General features: G+C 46.3%; 1 protein-coding gene across 2 annotated transcripts in view; it reads left to right on the top strand.

Annotated features, from left to right (window-relative positions):
- Positions 1-17,535, top strand: part of SATB2 (SATB homeobox 2) — a 139,645-nt gene that overhangs the window by 82,689 nt on the left and 39,421 nt on the right. For both annotated transcript variants that reach the window (XM_040604809.1, XM_040604808.1), the window contains exons 7-8: positions 774-1,246; positions 14,412-14,624. In XM_040604809.1, the coding sequence (XP_040460743.1) occupies positions 774-1,246; positions 14,412-14,624 (686 nt within the window). The remainder of the gene's footprint in view (positions 1-773; positions 1,247-14,411; positions 14,625-17,535) is intronic.

The following is a 17,535-nucleotide window of genomic DNA, read 5'->3' as shown; positions in this document are numbered from 1 at the left end:
ATCACTGGTCTTTGTTGTGCTAAACAAAGGTTGTTTGAAGAGAGTGGCGTCCGTTTCTTTAAAGTGGACCTTCATGCAGAGATGCTTTAAGGTTTCTGGACTGACTGGAAGCAGTGAGGCTTTGACTAGAGGAACACTGCTTTTACGTTTTCTCATGTGTGCATTGCACGGTTTTGCAGCATGCTTTCAGGCAAGCAGCGTGATTCTGCTGTAGTGACCTGGGTGACCTGGTGTTACCAGACCGCTTTATCCACGCAAGGTGGTGTTATGTCAGAAAAGATAATAGTTGCTGAGTTCGTAAGGAGGAGCTGTTCTGTGAGCTGCCCAGCGAGTGGCCTGGCTTCCGTGGGGTTTGTGTGACTGGATGCTAATTCAGGTTTCTTTCCTTCACCTAGGTGCCAGTGGTGCTGGAATATTGACCCCTTTTAACATTACTCAGTTGGGTGTGGGAGATCCAAAAGTTAGTGACAGTGTAGATGTCCAAGCTAATTTCTTCAGGAAATGAGTCTGGAGAGGATATCTGCCGCCAGTTTGATAGGAGGCTTCCTGAGCAGTGGGTGATGCCTGAGAAGTCCAAAAGAATGTTAATTATTGTTGTTGCTTTTACTTTGTGCTGCCTTTGCTTATGTTTCTGTGAAGCTTTTATGCAAGTGTAGCTTTGCAAACTAAAGCAGTGGCTGTTGTGTACGGTCACCTGCAGTAACCCTTACCCTAATGGTCCTCTTGTAAGTGCAAACTGAAATGACAGCAAACTAATTTTTCTCTTTTAACAGTGGAAAGAGTGGAAAGAGAAAACCTTTCAGACTATTGTGTTCTTGGTCAACGTCCCATGCACTTACCAAATATCAACCAGCTGGCAACCTTGGGAAAAACTAATGAACAGTCTCCTCATGGCCAAATTCACCACAGTACTCCAATCCGAAACCAAGTGCCAACGATGCAGACAATGATAAACCCCGGGCTCCTGTCTCCTCAGCTCAGTCCACAACTGGTGAGGCAGCAGATCGCAATGGCCCATCTGATAAACCAACAGATTGCTGTCAGCCGGCTACTGGCTCACCAGCACCCGCAAGCTATCAACCAGCAGTTCTTGAATCATCCGCCCATCCCTAGAGCTGTCAAACCCGAGCCATCAAATTCGTCGGTGGAAGTCTCTCCAGATATTTACCAGCAAGTCAGAGATGAGCTGAAGAGAGCCAGCGTGTCTCAAGCTGTCTTTGCAAGAGTAGCATTCAACCGCACACAGGTATCAATTTCTATTCTGTAACCAGGAAGCACTGAGGGGGCAGAGTCGTGGCTCTTGTGGGGCTGTATGGTTGCTGCAGATCGAGGCGGGAGGTGTGCCACAGAAACGGGTTGACACCCCCCACCACCACCACCCCTCGCCCCCCCCGTTGGGCTTGAACGAGGCTGTTTCTTCCTGGAGCAGCTGCTCATTTGCCTTTGGTCACCCCCGTGCCGTTACCTGGGCTGTGCTCTCTGGCAGTAACACTGCTCTGCAGTTCTTCCCTGAGTTCCTCTCTGGGCATATAAACTTCTGTCCCTGCCTGGTGGCCAGGAAGAAGGAACAAGAGGCAGTGAGAGTCCGAGGTGTCTTTGGGCCTCTGTCACTTCCTCAGTTCCTTCCTGTGTTGCAACTGATGCCACAACAGTGCCAGGGGCTCCTGCCACCAGAAACGTGTGAGACAAGTGTGCATAGGCCTAAAGACTGCCTGCTGGGAAAGATGCCTGCCGTTTGCAGCACATCGTGTTTGATTTCATACATCTGGCACAGGTTTTCTCACTCGCCTGGTGAAGTGCAGATGTTGAAATGATCGCACGATAAGTCAACTTAAGCTTAGGACCTGGTGTACAGGGGAGGAATGTGTGTCCAGGAACACTGGCCGTTCACATGTATCCTGCTGCCCGTCAAGGCATACAAAGTATGAACTGTCAGTTTTGCGATGCTCTGTAGCAAGGCTAAAGAAAGGGAAACTGGCTTAGCATTTAATATTGGTACAGATTTCTTTTGTGCATCTGGGAGTTGGTCTTTGAGGTAAGCTGTACCAGCGAGGGAAAAAAGGGGTGTGTGTATGTCTCCTGGAGGTCTGTCCCTTGCCCCATACAGCACCTTTGTCTGATCTGGATTAATGATTTTCTTTGGCACTGCCATTTTGGAAATGCCATGTTATGAGGGAACTAATTAAAGTATGGAGCACATTTTTATTACTTCCCTTCTTCCATTAAATTCATAAGATGGCTGCACTCAGAAAAAAACATTCACTTCCAATCAACATGACTTTGAGTTCTGGGGTTAGCCTTGAGGATATCAAATGAAAACTACATAGGAATGTATGAGTATTTCCTCTTTAAAATGCTGCTTTTAATTTGGAAAAGCTTTTCATCCCTCTGGGATCATAACCCGTTGTATATAAAGCCTGGTATAATCAAGGTAGATGGTACTGACAGAATGACATACTCTGAACTTGAGCGGGAGGTCAGCAGTAATGTTGCCAGCGAGGGTTTTGCCGTTGTCACTGAACAGGAGGCTCAGCTTCAGCCAGATGGGGAGAGCTGGGTTGGTAGTGCCCAAGTCTGCTGTTAAACCAAAAGCTCGTTCCCCAGCGAGAAAGCGGTCATACGACGTGTGTGTTAAATCAGTGGTTCTGCTTGTTATTTAAAAGGAGGCAGAGCTGTGATGCTGCGTGTCCAGGAACCCACACACCTTGCATGTTATTGACCAAACACTGTGTATTGACTTGCCAGGGCAGCAGGGAGGAGGTGAGCACGTGGTACAGACTGCTCTGGCCTCTGCCTGGCAGTGGCACAGCAGTGTGTCTGCTGTGGTGCTTCATAGCAGCTATGGCAGAGATTGCACCACGCTTTTGATAGATAATCCAAAATCTGCGCTAAATCAGCTGCAGTATGGTTTGGTGGTGGTGATGGGTTTTTTTGGGGTCTTCTTACACCTCCTGCATAGATTTGGTGGGTTTAGGATGTTAAGCAGGTCTTTGGGTGAAATGTGGTTTCTTCCTGACTTCGGTGGCTCCTGGCAGTGTGGCTGTGGGCAGTCACACCTGACAGCATTTTCAAATGCTCTGTATGACTTAGGACACCAGGTGTGTAACCATTCGGAGTGGGCTCACTCATCGAAAGCACAGACCTGAGCGGCACTGAGTGCACATGCCAAAGTAATGCTCTTTGAGAAGGTGCCAAGCACCTTTCCTGGGCAGGGCTGCACCTGCAGATGGGATGTGATGCTCTGTCCTCTGACTGGTTTACATCTGAGTTCAGTGTATAAAAAGGTGTCTGTAATTCAGACTTAGTATCACTTTTTTTGTCAGTACTCCTGCTGACATTTATCTTAGGGTGTGCTAACTTCTCTGGCTTTTCTTTAAAAACAAACAAAAAAAATCTTCCCTGATTTTGATGTCTTCATTACAGGAGTTCAGGCATATAATTTTATATAAAAGGAAAGAAATTACCTACTTCTTAGCCCTCCATCACAGGTAATACGATGTACTATGCAGTCCATGACAGTGATTCCAGAACAGGCAAGTCTTAAACATCTGTAAAAGATTTGCTCATCCCATGGCTGTGTTTCATTAGTCTACGGGGCCTTAATGTATAAGACCAGTGGATCTTACATGTAGTGCATCGTGTCCCTAGGAGCCATCGCTATGGCAAGAGAGTGCAGGTACATACTTATGCTTCCCTGTCCTCAGCTCAAATCAAGCTCTCCTCACATTGGAGACTGTTTGAGGGATTAAGAAGACATGCTCAGTCAGTCAGCCTTGCACTGCGCAGCAGCAGATGCATGATGTTCCCACACACCCGTAGTGGAGAAGCAAACTCCGTAGAAGGCACTTGAAGTAGAAGTTCAAATCTACTCTGACCTCCCTGCATTCCCCCTGCTGCCTCCAAGGATCCTCTCCTCAGGGAGTACAGAGCGGCATGCATTTCTCTCTGGAAATGTTTGGGTTTGTTGCATTTCACAGGAAGTACCAGCCTTAGAAACTGGAGGTCTGTTGTTCCTCATGATGGTACCAAGTAATAGATGCTGTATGGCAGCCAGCTAATAATTGTATTAATCACTGCAATATGGGCCACTGCTTCATCTTTCTCCATAGAAACTCTGTGGTGCACATTACCCTATAATTAAGTATAGCTTCATGAAATATGTACTATGAGGCTTGTTTAATAGATAAACTATTCTCTAATTTAAAGTCCAATGACCTACATACTCAATGCTGAAAAAACCCCTCTTACTGACATTATTTCTCCCTTGAGACCTTCCATCTGAGCAAATCTGTTAAGTGAAGTAGAGGAAGCTTTGATCCAAACTAGGCTAAATCCATCAGAACAAATGGCTGGCACATGTATGTATGCATGTATGTGTGAGGAGGAGGACCTAAGGAGGGTCAGAAGGAGAAGTGCAGTTGTATGGTTTATGAAACATCCAGATCTTCCTCTGAAAGTTGGAAATACACAGCCTAAGACAACTATTTGCTTATACCTGTGGCTGTGTTGTCTGCACACATGAAAACAAAGCACTTCAGGCTCTGTGCCAAATCCTGGGCATTTCCTGGGGCACAGCTCCCACCAAGGGCCCACTCGGAGCTGGGCGCTGAACGTCGAGCGGCTCTACCTGCTGCGGGCACGGAGAGCTGCGTGGGGCATTGGCTAGGAGCTGGCCCAGGCTGTGCTACCACAAAGAGGGTCTCTTCCAAACAGAAAGTTCCAAAGTGAACATTTTCATATTTATTTGAAACTGGGTATGAAGAACCTTTGGAGTGTGCATGACTGATTTTTAGTAAATGCCTTGGACCAGCTTCTGCCCCTTCTTTTTATTGCATTTTAGGGAGTCAGCATCACAATTTTGATTCACCCGACTGTAGAATCTAAACACTTACTTATTCAGCAAACATGACAGGTGGAAGAGAGTTCTCAGACCCACAGAGACAACATAGTTATTGAAGATGTTTTTAATGAGTAGGAAATTCCTACACAACCTTAAAAACATTTAAAACGGCGGTGCACACTACCATGTTTGTCTAAGCTGGTGTTGCTTACAGTGTGCTCAGCAATGGTAGGAATGGTGTATGTTGGAAAGGTACCCTCTTAGGTTCTGTGTAGCCTTCCGTGCTCTGGCAGAAACTGGCAGCACTGCAGTTTTTAACTCCAGGAATGGTCCTCTCTTGTGGACTCCAGTGCATCACTATCCAGACTGGTCAAGAAGGTGGTATAGCCCAAGGGGTGGAACCAGGGCTCTTCTGCCCTGTTTTGGGAGCCCTGTTGAGATGGGTATGATGCAGTTTGTGGCCAAGTTCTTCGTGGCCGAGATCCTTGGCCTCGGCTTCCTTTTGCAGCTCTGCTGGGCTGTGACTGGTAAGGTGGAAATCTGTACGCTCCTTGATGTGAATGTATTGTTTACTGAAATATTGTTTCCTTTGTTTGGACTGCTGCTGTGAGCTAATAGCTTGCTAGTGGAAAACTGGGCATCCTTGTCTGGGTCTTAAAAACTATGTGCAAGAGAGTGAGTGGGTTTGAACGGAAGGCAGAGAGCTGCGTGAGGCCCATCAAACACTTTTAGAGTTACATGATCATACCTGATGTCTTTGTTTTAAAATGGAGGGCATTTCAGAAAGTCTGTTGACATGCAGCCAAGCTGTAAGCTGAATTTGCTGTTAAAACATTCATTAGTGAATGCTTTGCTTTCTGTAAGACTTTGGCACTTTTTGATTGTATAAAACCATTCAATCTTGAGAAAAAAGCAAGGAAAAGTCTGATTAATACTGCAAATCCACAAGAGAAGCCCAGCTGTCAGAGGCAGAGCAGATGCACCTCGCACTTGGAGTTGCCTTGTGCACATTTTAAAAAGCAGTCGAAGCTTTGAAAAGGCCAGAGTGAAGGAAGTGCCTGCAAGGTGCAGGCTGCAGAAGTTGAGAAGGTTTTAATGTGCAGGGGGAGCAGCTGTCCGTCGTTGGTCTCAAAACAGTTCAGTAAAGTCAAAGGGGCTGTCGGTGCAGGCTGGAGTTCTCCGAAAATGCCTGCCTGGCTGAAGCACGCGTCACCTTTAAATCAGGGTAACCAGGTGACTAGTAGCCTCTAAAAGCACAGGCATCCTTCAGGTTGGTGTGCTGAGCTGCTGTGAAATGGGAGGCAGGACAAGGGGACTGCTGGCTAAAGCTGTTACCAAGGCTACAGGCTTCTTCCTGGAGGAGAACAGTGTGATTTTGATCATCCTCAGGGCAGAGCCCTTGTGCCATCTCCCTCTTGCACTATAACGTCTCCTATTACAGCATTCGGGTTGCAGCCAGAAAGTTGTAATAACCAAAGCTTGCTTATCACAGGTGGTAATGTACGGAGAAATGGGCAGGTGGTGGTGGTTACAGAAAAAAAGAGCAATTGTTTTAAAGGAAATGCATTAAAATGCTCACTTGGATTTTCCTTATCCTTCTCTGGAAAGTTTTTTAGCAAATCCGGAGGTGCTGAAACGCTCCGTGTTCTTCAGAATCCTACCTGGAAAAATAAGTCGTGTGAATCCTCCTGCTTTGCAAGAGGAAAATGTACATACTCTCTTTCCTCTCCCCTCTTGCTCAGCATCCATCCCTCTTTGCCGCAGGCTCATGGAGTCGCAGTCAGGATGGTCGGTCGGGCTGGCTGTAACAGTCCAGCCTAAACCACTGGCTCAGTGAATGGCCTCTCCGCTCCTCAGGAGCGCTCAGTGGCCTGCAAAGCCTATAGACTGAGTGAGTGTTTCTGTTTATATCTTTCTTTTTTTCCTAAGCCTCTTTTTTTTTTTTTGCCAATGTTTTGACATAATAGCCAAAACTAGTAAAATGTTTGGGCAAGTGGCCAGTGCTTGTTTTACTGAACAGCCTCAAAAACTGGAAATACCCGTGAACCTGAGGCTTTTTGAATGAAACAGTTGTGGTGCCAGATACAAAAGAGAGCTGGGTAAAAACACTGGGCATGTTCTGGCTGCTTGTAACTCTTCCCAAAGAGCACTGCTCCCTCCCTCCTGCCCCGAGTAGCTCCGGGTGAGAGCATTGGCCTTCCAGTGTGCAGATAAGAAGGCAGCTCCTGCCCAGCTCAGCTCCTGCCCGGCTAGCAAGTGCCTAACCGCACCTCTTCGGGTAAAGGAAGTAACGGCACAGGGAGGAGGCAGCTCTGCCAGCCTTGGGTGCAGTGAGGTTTATGATGAGGTAAACTGAACTGATCCACCTTGTTCGAGGGATTCAGCCGCACCTTGGCTGCAGGAATGGGTGGAGACATAGGGAAAAGCAGGATCGATGCTGGAGGTACCCCAGCTTCTGGTGCGACTGTCGGCAAGTCCAGACTTCTGCAACGAGTAAGGGGCAGTCATGCCTCTACAGCATGCAGAGGTGTCTCCAGTCAGTTGCTGAGGGGTTGGGGCTCTGAAAGCATGAGCAGGGTGGGTAAGGAAGCTCCAAAGAAAGACTTTGGAGGCAGGCAAGGAGGGAGGTGGGTGGTGACCTCTCATTTATGTCTAATTCTACTTTCTTTGGCAAAATTCCCCCAAACTGAAGTGGGATCAGAAAAGGGTCCTCTAAGAGGCTTTAAGATTAGCAATACGTTTTGTCGAAATAACCAACTCTTCCACCTCTGCTTGTTCGTGAGCCAAGTCCTGGACAGAATTCCTTTTGCAAATAATTTCCCCTTTAACTTAAGTGAGAGGAAGACGAGCAGCTTTAATTCTCTGCCTGATATCTAGTGCCATGCGGCATTCATCACTATGCTGTCTGCCCCATTATGCACAGACTTTCAATTAGCAAGGGTTCTGGTTTTGGTTTTGGGGGGGATTTTTTGTTGGTTTTTCCCCCCATAGAAAACTCTCTCTTATTGCATGAAACCCTTTCATGCTGCCTGCTTGTTTTATTCTTGTGTGTAGTGCGGCACAAGCAGCGTTCTGTTGTACTCACAGGAAAGAAGGCAGTCTGTAAGGGAAGTGCTTAATTTAATAAATTGCAGATTTTTGGTACATGGGATATTTGTTCCAACAGTGGGTTGTGCACTGCCCAAAATTTCAGTTTCAATTAGCTTAATTGTATTCAATAGGCTGAATGAAAAGATCTTAAGCAGCATGTGAGTCAGGCTTTCAGAATGTGTGCTTGTAGGAGGCGGCTGCTGCCTGCCCAGCTGATGCACAGGAGTCCTGAGCCTTGGAAGCAAATGCATGGATATACAGAGTGTGCACGAGCTGTGCGTCTTGCTTATTTTCTGGCGTATTTCGGTACGAAGGTTTGACATGCATGTCATATAAATGATGGCACTTTGTAGCTGCAGGTGGTCGGCTTTCTCTGCCTCCTTTTCCCCACGTATCGACATTCAGCTCCACATACACATCCTGTCTTCCCTCATAAAAAGAGATACCATAATAAAAAAGAGGCTTTATTAAACTAATGCAATAAAGGCATTTTCTTTGAGGATTTAAACACTTCATTTTTAATAATAAAAATCAAATTGTCATTGTTGCACCCTGGATAAGTTTTATTCAAATCAGCCTCTAAATGCTTTGTGCCTAAGCAGCGCTCTCCTGAGATGTGTGTATTTTAGCATTAGTTAAATGAGTTTAGGAACGAGGCTCATACTCTGGCTGTAGGCGGTGAATCTAGAGATCAGGAGATTTCTTTTAAATGAGGGGCTGATATGATGCATTCAGCTACACTGGAGGGTACTGGGAGACAGCCGGTCTCCCGTTCATACTGATGGAAAACGAGTCAAAGTCCTTTGAGTTCTGAGGTTCTCATGAACTGACACGAACGTGGCACCTGACGTTTTGCCCATTGAGACAGAAGAGTTGGTCAGGGAACAGGGTGCAAATGCAGTTTTGCCTGATGGAAACCATGACAGGGTGGATATGAAGGTACTTGGTTCGACTAACCACTCAAAAATTTCCGCTGGTTATCTAAAGCAATTTTGCTCAGCAAAATCGGACTGAACATGTTGCCAGGATAAGCGTTTCTAAGAGACTTCCAGCATTTCTGCTTCATATCCTAGCTGGGATTAGGAAGAGATGCAAGGGTTGGAAACAAAGCAGTGAGCGTTTGAAAATGAGCTTGACTCCTAAGAAGGCTACAGGTACTTCATATAGAGGTCCTTGTTGAGTGCTGTATACTTGGAGACAGAGAAGTACTTTTTGAATTGTTGAATGTATCTTGTTCAGCCCAGAAGACAATATTGAAGGTGGGACCTGGAGTAAATGCAGAGAGGCGAAGAGATGTCATGGTAAAAGCCTGCCTTGATGGGAGAACACAGCAGGTGGAGACGCTTTATTCCCTTGAAGGGTTATGAGAAGTCAGCGCTTCTGCTGCAGAGCTCCCCGGGCTGACCTGCCTCCTCTAGCTTTCAGTTGCAAGAGCAGACAATTTCAAATATAAACAGTCATTCTAGCCCAGCAAAATCAAGTTTGTTGTTGTATGCTGAAGGTACAATTTCATTGTAGTTCAGGAGGAATGAGTAGCTAACCAGGGGTCCCCAAGTGCTGCCTGCCATGCTGGAAATGGGCCTCACGTGCTGAGCCGGGATGCTGAGGCTGGGCAGGTTTACATCACTGATCGTTAAGATTCGGCTGTTGAATTTGAAGAAATCCCCACATTTTCTGATCCTGACCAGAGTCACATCTATACCTCGGGGGAACAGAACAGTTTTTCTGTTGTGACTCAGTTACAAGTACTGGGCTGAAAGTATTTGGAACTTTAAGTATTACAGGAGCAATATTTTTCTAGTATTTCAGCATTTTCTCTGTTGCTTTTGGCAATAGCTTGAGGTATGGAGAGGCACAAGTAAACCCAAAGTATGAAAAAAGTGTTTGTGCTTTTTTAGTCTGTTACACATATAATCTCCTTATACAGAACAGAAGAACTGAGGTTTAGCACATTAGTTGGGTTTACTTAAATTTTTGCATTGGCCAGCATTTTGATTGTCCAAAGCCTGTTTTGAACCTTGTTAACCTTAGTTCCTGCTCTCATCGACACGTGGATTAGGTCTGCACGGGGGGTAGCACAGCTCCCATCCAAGTCATCAGACCTGGTGCATGTGGGGTCCTGGCCAGTGCTTGCAAGTCTCCTGATGGCCCTCATCCTTCTCCACTGGCAGGGTATCGGTGTCTGGGCTGCGCTCCATCATGGCCACATCACGCCCATCCGATTGCTATTGAAAAGCTCTGTTTGCAAAAGGGTGCTGTGTCCGGTCACTGGCAGTGCAGGCTGCTGTCCCCTGAGATCTCAGGGACACCCCCTCGGGGCCTGAGCCACAGCCCTTCAGGAGGAGGCAGAAGGGCTCTGCTCACCTTCTGTGGGCTTTGGTCAAGCCTTTGTGTTGGCCTTGAAGGGTGGGCAGGTGGTCCTTCGGGTGCAGGGGTCTGAGGAACGGTCACCGTGCATCCTGCTGCATTGTCTTGCAGAGCTGTTTGTCCCGGAATTCTGTAGCTAATGAGAACAGAAGAAATGAGTTCACGGACGGGGTTTCATAGAATGAGCGCCAAGCGAACCTCCATGACCATGACTTTGCTGGCTTGAAGGACTACATGGCAGCTAGTTTGAAAAAGCACTGTCAAAATTACTGCTACCTTAAATAGATCCAGTGACTTTTTTATTTTGATTGGACATGTGCTCCTTTCTCCACTAGTGGTATTATTTTTTTAAAGTCAATTATGGGTCCAGTGTATAATTTTAAAAATGATGCAAGTTCCAAGGGTAAACCGAACTGTGCCTGCGCAGAGTCCTTGTCTCAGGGTGAGCACACGCCTCGTTTGCAAGCACAGCCTGTGTGAACATGAAACTTTTCATCAATTGTCTCTTCAGCATCAGTTTTAAAAGTGATGTACAGGAGTGGAAAAGCAAAGATATTAGTCAAGTGTCCTAAAACGTATCCTGAGAGCTGTGTTTGGTACAGAAGATCTGTTTGGCTATTCAAAATCGCTTTGAGACTTTCTAGTCCTTGAAGATCTTTTTTTTAGGTTTGCAGAGTTGATTACTCTGCAAACTGCCAATTTTCTAAATTTTATTTTTTTTTTAATATGTGAGATGTAAGTAAGTCGGAATGAGCTAATTTAGCCAATGGAATTTTACAACAAATGTACGAATGCTGTGGGTTTCCCTCCCTCACCCCCTCCAGCAGAAACATAATTTGCAGAAATGAAAACAGTCCCTGGCTGGCTTTAGGGTTTTCTCAAAAATAGAAACAGTAGGGTTTGTCTGGCTGGGCCGGTTTCCTCACCACACACCTGGTGTATATCACTTTAAAAAGTACATTATGCCTCATTAAATTACAATTAAATGAAATCATGATCATTTGTTTTTCTGGAAGGAAGATGTTTTGCATATTGAAAGCCTAATTTGTTGCAGGTGACAAAAAGGCTGAACAGATTATTTAATATCACTTTATTTTTTGTAATGTTGCTTGCTGGTTAGTTTGCATATACTTTGGTGGCTCAGATTTGCATTATTGTAAATGTTATTGCTGTCAAGATACTTCACTGTCCTACCCAATCACTCCGCTCTTTAGCCACTGGTGTTTACCAGTGTTGTTCATCTTTGGTTGCAGGAGGACATGAGGCTTTTCCCTCTTGAGTCAGTTTTCTTATTATCTGTCCTGCTCTTTGTGTGGTGCCTAAGCTGCCACGGCTCCTGGAGGAGCTGCAGAAAAACGCTCTTTGCAACCAGGTTTTCTGCCTGCGGGTTTGGAGGGGGCACGGGGAGCGGGGCACGGGGAGGTGCCCACATGAGGAGCTGAGGCTCCCAGCAGCAGCGTGTCCCCGTGGTTCAGCAGCGACGCAGAATTCTGCTGTGTCCCTGTGGTGGAGGTGAGACCTTCCTAGAAACAAGAGGCGCAGGCTGGGTTCAAAACCACTGCCTCTGCCCCATGATCAGCTCTTTCTGGTGATGGATCAGAGCCACAACCGAGCCACTTGTACCTGTGAGCCTCTGATTTACATAGGGAGTCAATGGCTGCACTGGAATGTAATTGTTGGCATGCTTTCACATGTGTTTCTGCTCTCCATTTTTGAAATTAGACCATAAATTTAGCCAGGTTAAGATGGGAGGGAGAAAAAGCTGTCTTAAAGTCAGCTCCAGTAGCTTTCAGATACCTTCCTTTCAACCCAAACTCATTGGTTTTTGAAGTTGATCTTTTCTTTTAGTAAAAAGTTACGTATCCTTTAAAAGACTTAGGAAATTAAGAATTTGAAGAATTTGTGGAACCAGTATTTAATTGATTTACTGCATTTGGAGAATTTTACACTGACTTCAAGGGAAAATTATAATAGGGACTTACTGTATCAATCTTGAAATTGCTCAAGTCATGGTTTCAGGCTTCTGTAATGTCCTTTGTCCAGCCTGTGAGCCTGGCAAACTTCGGAAAGCTTTTCAGAATGTCTCTAGCATCTCTAAGGGGCGGTGAGCCCTGCGGAAGATCCCAAGTATGAGCCTGCAGTTGCGTTGAGGTCGCAGAGTGCCTGCGGCCAGCCCAGCACTGCACCCGCCTCAGGCTCGTTCCAAGCACGGAGATTTTTCTCCAGCCGGCTTCTCCCGATCCCGTTTCTGACTGGAGGGTCTCACCACGGCTTCATTCCCAGCTCCAGTCCTCCTGGTAGCTACTCTGTTAATTGCAGGAAAATGTAATTCGGACTGTCTTAGCTTGGTGATGTAGATGAGGAGCTGAAGAGATGGAGCGGTGTGCAGCCTACCTTCAGGTTGTGCGGAGCTTATTTTGAGCACTTCTGGCATCAACACTGCTGAAGTAGAGTTTTCATCTGTGTGTTTTAATGTAGGTGTTTCATAGCAGGTAGCAGATAAATGCAGATACAGATACACTGTTGGCTGGTTGGTTGGTTTTGTCGGGAAGCCTGCTAAATAAGATCAATAGATACTGAAAACGTCGGCGCTGGGTTAATTGGCCAACACAGGGGCAGTGTATTAGCAAGGCTTTTTGGAGGAGACTCTTGGTAGGGAAGAAGATAAACTAAGACTGAACATCACAGGGGTTTGACTACCTGGTTGCTTTTTGGTAACATTTTTCTCACAAGAGAGGAGTTAGCCGTGACTGCATTCCTGAGGCAGCTTGCCTCGCTCCTGGCTGTAAGGACCTGCAGAAGGCTCCTGTGGGCAGGGGCGGCCAGACCGCGCCTGGGTGCTGCCGTCTCCCCTCGCACGCGGCGCTGGGTGTTGCTCCTTGCAGCAGCGGGTCGGGGGGAGCCCTCCGAGCTCCGGCTGGCACTGTACGGGGCTGCTGTGGCCAGCGCTCCTGGCAGCCGCGGTGCAGAGCCCGGGGCTGCGGCAGGAGGGAAGGAGGGTGCTGGGCTGCTCAGGGAAACGTGTTGGCGGAATAGCCTTCCGAAACAACGAGCCTCTGAGCACCATTTCCTAGGATGTAAGTGGTCTTGATGGGCAGAGATGATCCCTCTCTGCTTCTATTGGAGACCAGTGCATTTAGACATCTGTAGTTCGGGAAGTGGCTGTTCCTGCCTTTTGGAGCAAAACGCACATTTGTGAAGTGTCAGATGGGGGGGTGGACACGCTGCGTCCCAGTAGCTTCTGTAGGCCCTGATCCAGGCTTGTGTGTTGTGCCTTTAACTTCTAGGTAACCTGTGGAACTGTTGAGTGCATAGTTATGCATAAATTTAATCCCATAGTTAGATTTAAACCTCTCCTAATGACATTTTCATCTCTCCAATATTATTTTTTTTCCTCTTCCTGTTTTTTTGGAAGTGCAGTGCTGGTTACCTCCTGGGATAGCGGCTTTTGTAAAAACTAGATGAATGTGGTCTTCATTCATGGTTGCAACGCGAAGCCTGTGATAAGAGGCGTGAAAAAACGGGTTAAATTCCTAAAGCTAGATTCTAAGGGTTTATTATTGCTCCATTTGTCTCCTCTCAGAAATGACTGTCCAAACCAAAGTGAAAGGACTGCAACATCAAAAACCAGCCAAACGTTTTTCTTTATAAACCTCCTGCACTGTTTAAATGTCGAAACTAAATTTACCAACCTTGGCAGATTTGTCAAAGATGAAGAGGATTGCCAAGTGTTCCCAGCTTCAAGTAAAAAGAGAGAGAGAGATAGATGTATCAGCTCCTAAAATATTTGCAGCAAGCACCTGGTGATAACTGCAATTTCTTCTACCCAGTGTACCTACCTTCCTATCCAGCATCTCCATACTCAGAAGCTTATTACGGTGCCAGAATAGGACAGTCCCAAAATAAAAACCTCGGCCCCCAGAAAGACAAACTCTTCCCTACAAAATATCCACTCTGGGAGAGCCCATGAGATTCTGATGTAGGTTCTCAGTATTGCAACCCAGCTGGTTTACACTAACACAAATTTAAAAAAAACAACAAACACAAACCAACACATGACTGAGCTTTTTTTTTTTTTTTTTTTTTTTCCTTGTTGTAAATTTTTTTGAACCAGGGCTTGTTGTCAGAGATCCTGCGTAAAGAAGAAGACCCTAGGACAGCTTCCCAGTCCCTCCTGGTAAACTTAAGGGCAATGCAGAATTTTCTCAACTTGCCCGACTCGGAGCGGGATCGTATCTATCAGGACGAGAGAGAGAGGAGTATGAACCCCAACGTGAGCATGGTGTCTTCAGCTGCCAGCAGCCCAAGCTCCTCCAGAACCCCCCAGGTAAGATGTGATCCCTCGTTACCTGTTTGTTGTGTAGGTTAGTCCAGGGAAGGGGTTCCTCTCCACTCTTCCCCTCTCTGTTGCTGTTCTTGCACAGATAGGTTGTGGAAATCCTTTTGTAAGGTTTTGGAGCAGCTGCTAAGAGACATTTAGTGGATTTCAGCAAGAGAATGTGATGATGATTCTAGCTTTAATCAATTCCATAAATGCAAACAAAAGTGTAACGCCTGAAAGAGTGCATGTGGGCATTACTTACAGACTGTTGATATATGTCCACTAAATGCCTATTGCAGAATATATTGCAGAAAGCACACGTAACCTTTGATCTGTGTACGTTACATTCTGCAGAACGCAGAGGAGCTTTCTGGGCTTGTGGAGAGGTTCATATACATTTCAGTATGTAGTGAACAGAGGTCAACAGTGAATTAGACAGGCGTTGCTAGAAATCAGCGTGCTCTGTACTCTGCATAGGACTGATCCTTGAGTTAGAGGTTTACATGAGTAATTATTTGAGGTACAGAAAGCAGTGATGGGCAGGGTGCTGGGAAGGAAGATGATGCTTTTACAGCTCCAAACCAGCTGTCATCTCATTGACTTCACTGCACGTGTTTATTAACGTGCTGTTGCCACCCACTTCCCTGGGTAGGTTGTTCCTTTGCGCTAAGAAAGAGCATCCACATACTACGCTGCAGTAGTCATTCCCCCCCTTCTACCAGACAGCCTGCAGTCGCAGACATATACCCTGAAAAAGCAAGGGTGCTTGCACAGAGGTGGTGATTTAACTCTTGTCATGACATTTGCCTAACTTGAGTTTGAAATTTCTAACTGTGCAGACACGACAGGTCAGTTCTTGCTCTTCTCTTGATCTTTGGTCAGTGAGCCCGTGTAAAGCTCCTGCTTCGGTGCTTTCACAGTCATGTAGCTGCAAAATCTCAGGCTGCGTTAGCCATGCTTAGAATAGTATTACTGAGCACTTCTCATACTGCATTCTGTAGCCATAGCTGCTAAAGATAAGGAAGCGTCAGGGGTGAGGGAGGCATAGTTTTACATGCACACTGATCGTCCTTAAGGAAGGTGTGTTGGTGTTGTAAAAATGGTTGAGCTTGTTCAGTTTAACCCAGGCGTTTGGGTGCACTTCACCACAAGACACAATGTAAAGAACCGTTTTCACTGAAAGCAAGCATATCCAGCCAACACAAATTTGACACTGAATTTTTATTACATGGGAAACTCATTGTATACCTCTTACCTTTTTTAGTTACCTTTCAAAGAAATCAAGATTATAGAGGGAACTCTTTCAATGTTTAAGTAATGTATCCACTTTTTGCATTTGTATTTATTCATGAAAGAATTAGCTTGCTCCTACTTATATTTATTGCGATATATTTTGCAACTAGAATCAAATAGCAGAATGAAATGGAGAGTTTTGATGCAATTTGGTGAGAATCAAAATCGGGTCTCTTGCTCTGTTGCAGTATGACATTTTCCCATGTTCTAGCCATAGCTATGTAGTCATAGCTAGAACATTGTCTAATATAATGGAAATTTTGCCTGTCTTTTTAAAAGGTAAACGTTACTAGAAAACTGTACTCTAGAAGTATAAAGTAGCCCATTCTTGCCTTATTTCAACTTGAAGAATCCAGTAGAATATTGCAAGGTTTTTAATCAGCAAAAGCAACGCAACAAAGGTTTGCATACCCAGTGCTCGCCTTGTGCCCGCTGGATAACATTTCCCCAGTCCTCAGAGGGCCAGCACCAGTCAGCACAGGTGCTGTTTTGACAACTTGGACACCTCTGCAAATGAGGCTGCTTCCCAGCTCCTGGGCAGGCAGCACTGCTACTGCGCTTCCCCATATGCCCAGTATTAGTTCTGACGAGACAAATGCTGCCCTCGTGTGCAGCGCAGTGATTCGCGGCAGCATCGCCTCCCTAGGCAGGTACGTTACCTACCCTGGTGCAGGGTGCTTTGGGCCAGCACCAGTAGGAGCTGTACCATCCTTTCAGGAATTCTGTTAGGGTGCCAGAGAAGTTGATGGAATGGCGTTTGGAAATGTGGTTTCCATAGATACCAACCTCCTGCAGCAGTACTTCTGCAATGATGCTGGAGTGGGCAGGGTAGGAGGAGGGCACTGGCTGATAGCTGTGGAAGGGCTGGGCGTGCTGTGGGGCAGGCGTGCTGCAGCTGTAAGGGCACGCCAAGTAACACGGCTTGGCTCTCCCCAGCTCAGAGCCATCTGCAAGCCCCCCTCGCAGTGGGTGCCCTGCTCGGGACCTCCCCGAGGTGGAAGCAGCAGCTTGATCTGGCACACGAACGTGGGTGCTGTGGGAAGGGGCTCTGAGCTGCGAGGGGGTGTCGTGTGTGAGCGGAGGGCCAGCAGTAACAGCTGGGTTTCGCTGCTCTGGCACATTTGTTTCTTGTTTTTTGCCCCGGTGTTTGCAGCAAGACATTTCAATCATAGCAAACTCCTTCATATCAAGACCAGTTTTGAATCTAGGCCTCTTAACATAAAATATTTTATTTTCGAGACTGTGATGTTTTGGTTTGGTACTTGCCCTTCCTATCTCAGTGATTCCATATGAAACGGTGCAAGGCAGGCTTTTTTCTGATGTGTGGCTGTGGAGCTAGCAGTGTAGGAGACCCATGCAGGATGCAGTTATATTTTAAATCTTTCTTTGACACGCTAAGTTTGTTCTCGGGATCTCAGGCCTCCGTAACAGCCCTTGAGGCTGTGGTGACCTCGGCTGTTGTGCTAACCAAAGGCTCCAGCGACTGGGAAGGCTTTTTGTAATACCCGTCAAAGCACTGCAGGGTCGTTGGTAAAATGAAGCTCCATTAAATGAGTCCTGACAGACTTGGGCAGTCCTCTTCCTTCCCGTGATCTCTGTTTTCTGACGTTTCCCACAGTCTAAC

This window comes from Falco naumanni, chromosome 8 (assembly GCF_017639655.2).
Source record: "Falco naumanni isolate bFalNau1 chromosome 8, bFalNau1.pat, whole genome shotgun sequence".
In the NCBI taxonomy this organism is placed as follows: domain Eukaryota; kingdom Metazoa; phylum Chordata; class Aves; order Falconiformes; family Falconidae; genus Falco; species Falco naumanni.
This window is presented reverse-complemented; position numbering and strand designations above follow the sequence as displayed.